Source organism: Cynara cardunculus (assembly GCF_001531365.2).
Source record: "Cynara cardunculus var. scolymus isolate 2C chromosome LG 1, CcrdV1, whole genome shotgun sequence".
Classification (NCBI taxonomy): Eukaryota; Viridiplantae; Streptophyta; class Magnoliopsida; order Asterales; family Asteraceae; genus Cynara; species Cynara cardunculus.
In genome coordinates, this window is record NC_037528.1 from 17,885,443 (window position 1) to 17,889,161 (window position 3,719).

General features: G+C 35.9%; 1 protein-coding gene across 1 annotated transcript; it reads left to right on the plus strand.

Moving 5' to 3' along the window:
• Nucleotides 1-396: 396 nt before the first annotated feature.
• LOC112527439 (probable acyl-activating enzyme 6) lies at nt 397-2,034 on the plus strand. Its single transcript, XM_025138109.1, has one exon. The coding sequence runs from the start codon at nt 397-399 to the stop codon at nt 2,032-2,034; it is 1,638 nt and encodes a 545-aa protein (XP_024993877.1).
• Nucleotides 2,035-3,719: the final 1,685 nt, after the last annotated feature.

A 3,719-nucleotide genomic window follows, 5' to 3' on the forward strand; every position in this document is an offset into this window, starting at 1 on the left:
ACCAAAAATAAATTTTGTAACAACCACAATATGAAAAACATAAAAAAAAATTAACAACCAAAAATAAAATTTGAATTTATTATATTTTACATAAAATTTATTTAAAAGTTCTTGATCTAATTAAGAAATATTAAAGTTTTTTAAAAAAAAAATTGAATAAAATTACCGGCGAAAATATCCGCCGGTAAATTTATCCNATATTAAAAAAAGTTAAAATAAAAAAAATAAAAAAACTGTTCAGACTAAATAGAATTTTTTATTAATTTTTTTTTAACTTCTACGTAATTATTTTGAAGAAGAAACCGTGGAAAACACATGGTTGGTTGCAGATGCTCGTATATAAATAATAGAGATGGATAGCGTTCCTATGTAACATTGAAACAAAAGATTCCAGCCATGGATGCATTAAAGAAACCTAGCGGACCAAACTCAAGCCCTCTAACTCCTCTTGGATTCCTGGAGAGGGCCGCCACCGTGTACGCTCAATCTCCGGCGATCGTCTACAACAATCTCACTTATACATGGCCACAACTCTTTCGTCGCTGTCTAAGACTAGCTTCATCCCTCTCCCATCTCCAAATCGGAAGAGGCGACGTCGTCTCTGTTCTTGCACCCAATATTCCGGCAACTTATGAGCTTCATTTTGCCGTCACCATGACCGGCGCTATACTCAACACCATTAATACCCGTTTGGATGCTCGTAATATCTCAATACTCCTCCAACACAGTGAATCCAAGCTTGTGTTTGTTGACTACCAACTAACTGGTCTTATCCGAGAAGCCGTCTCTCTGCTGCCGGACGGTTGTTCTCACCCACTACAAGTCCTGATCACCGACGATCAACCTCCAACTTCGTTTACTGATAATTTCATCAACACTTATGAAGGTATGGTTGAAACTGGTGATCCTGGCTTCAAATGGATTCGCCCGGAAAGCGATTGGGATCCGTTAACATTGAATTACACGTCCGGTACGACTTCGGCGCCAAAAGGCGTCGTCCACAGCCACCGTGGGACGTTTATTGTAGCCCTTGATACTCTCCTGGGGTGGGGGGTACCGAAACAACCAGTCTGCTTGTGGACCCTTCCAATGTTCCACGCAAACGGGTGGAGCTTGGTCTGGGGTATGGCGGCCGTTGGTGGCACAAATGTTTGTCTCCGGAAATTCGACGCGTCCACCATATACACCGCCATCCGCAACCACCATGTAACCCACATGTGTGGCGCTCCGGTTGTGCTCAACATGTTATCGTCGGAAGGTGAACCACTCAGCCATACAGTGCACATAATGACCGCCGGAGCGCCGCCTCCTGCCGCTGTGTTGTTACGAACCGAGTCTCTGGGGTTTGATGTGACCCACGGATACGGGTTGACGGAAACCGGTGGGCTAGTGGTGTCTTGTTCGTGGCAGAGACAATGGAATGGGTTGTCGCCAACGGAGAGAGCTCGACTGAAAGCGAGACAAGGAGTTAGAACCATGGGGATGACGGCGGTGGATGTCGTTGATCCCGAGTCGGGAGTGAGTGTTCCCCGGGACGGGTTGACTCAGGGAGAGATAGTCTTGAACGGTGGAAGTATAATGCTGGGTTACTTAAAGGATCCGGAATCCACTTCCAAATGTATGAAAAATGGGTGGTTTTACACCGGCGACGTGGGCGTGATGCACCCAGATGGGTATTTGGAAATCAAAGACAGATCAAAAGACGTAATCATAAGTGGTGGAGAGAATCTGAGCAGTGTGGAGGTGGAATCAGTGTTGTACTTGCATCCGGCGGTGAAAGAGGCGGCGGTGGTGGGACGTCCGGATGAGTTCTGGGGGGAGACGCCGTGTGCTTTCGTGAGTGTGAAGGAGAAGACGGTGGCGACGGCGGAGGAGATAATGGAGTTTTGTAAAGGTAAGCTACCGCGGTTCATGGTTCCGAAAACGGTGGTGTTTAAAGAGGAGCTTCCGAAGACATCTACTGGGAAAATTCAGAAGAACGTCCTTCGACAAATTGCTAAAACCATGGGATTTCCCGTCAAAAGTCGAATATGAATATATATATATATATATATATATATATATATATGTGTGTGTGTATATTTTTGTATTATTGAATTATTATGCATACCAAATTATGTTCACCCAGAAACTAATTAAAACAAATATATTATCTACTGGTTTTCCCTTGCTATGATAATGAAAGCCACATACCAACTCTTCAATTTTGAAAACATAATCAAACAAATTGCATTAATTAACAACGACTGTAATAAAATGTGTTAATGAAATTACAAGTTCTTACCTGTTTTCTTAATCCGTCCTCTACATGATGCTTGTTACGAATTATGTCATCGTTTTGGTTTTTTTTTTTTTTTTTTTTGTAAATTTAATAATAAAAGCAAAAACGTTAAATTGGCGTTCTTAAGATCATATCATGAATTCGCTATAATTTTTTTATAAATATAATCACAAAAATAAAATTCTTTATTTTGATACCGATTTTACTTTAACAATTCTAACATAAACTATATTAACTAAATATTTAATATTTTTAATAAAATACTACTTCTTTCTCCTATATTTAATTTCAGTACCTTCTATTAGTGAAAATAATTAAAATATAATTTCTTTATTTTTTATGTGGTTTTAAAATTTTGTCCAAATTTAGAAATTTATGCGTTAGCTCTCTCTATTTCTTTTAAATAACCATAAGGGTAGAAAAATTAAAGTTTTAAAAATAATTCAGTATTTATGATATTTAACAATATAAGATTAAATAAAAAAGATATTCAATATTGAGCTCATTTTGAACGTATTAACGATACGATTATAATAGTGTAATTTGTAAAAAAACAACGTATTTTTTATGTATTTAAATTTAAAAATGAAAAAGTAGAAGATGTAAGTTAAATTAAAGAATTAATTATAAAGATGTAAAATATAAAAAATAATTTATACAAAATACGATAGGTTATGAAAAAAAAATGAAATTCTGGTAAAGTTTTTTTTTAACTTTACTTTTTTTAGCCTAATTGAAATATGAAGTTTATGCAGAAAGAGTTTATATAGAAAATAAAAGTTCACGAAGAAAATAAACTTCTACACAAAAATTAACCATTTAAGAGATCCACTTGATAGACTATCCCCTCATATAATGGTTTTTCTAGCTGAGCCATTGATTGTACGTTAATTTAGATTATGTAAGAATTAGATTAGAGAGAGTTATTGATAAAAAAATTTGTTATCTATATTTTCTAAATTAGTTAATTCTCAACAGCTTGATCACTTTGAAGTGTTAAAGTGGAATGAACTCAGAGATGAGTCATTCGTAACACGTCAACTTGAATGACATGAGAATCCTCTTGAAAGAGCGATTTTTAGCAAATAGATTTGTTTATCCGTATTTTTTGAGAACACCATTTGTCACTTTAATTAGTCCACATACCATGTAGAGATATGAGTTGAAAGTTATAATATCAATGCAATGGTGAAGTCTAAGAGATCTACCCTCAAAATAAATGGTGAAAATAGTTGTTACTAAGTGCATGTTGTAGTATTTTAACAATATTGGTCTAATAGAATTTATGTTTACGTCTTACCAAAAGTCTTACACCCTTGCTTTCTTTATTTTCTGTCATTTTCAGTAGTGTTAACTCAAATTCAAACACCCTTGCTATCTTTATTTGTTAGTTTATTATATAAAGTTTTTCTCAGAAAATGCAGGGACAGTAAAACTA

What these genes read in the sequence shown, in the direction of transcription:
- LOC112527439 (XM_025138109.1), top strand. Translation starts at nt 397, where the DNA reads ATGGATGCATTAAAGAAACCTAGCGGACCAAACTCAAGCCCTCTAACT.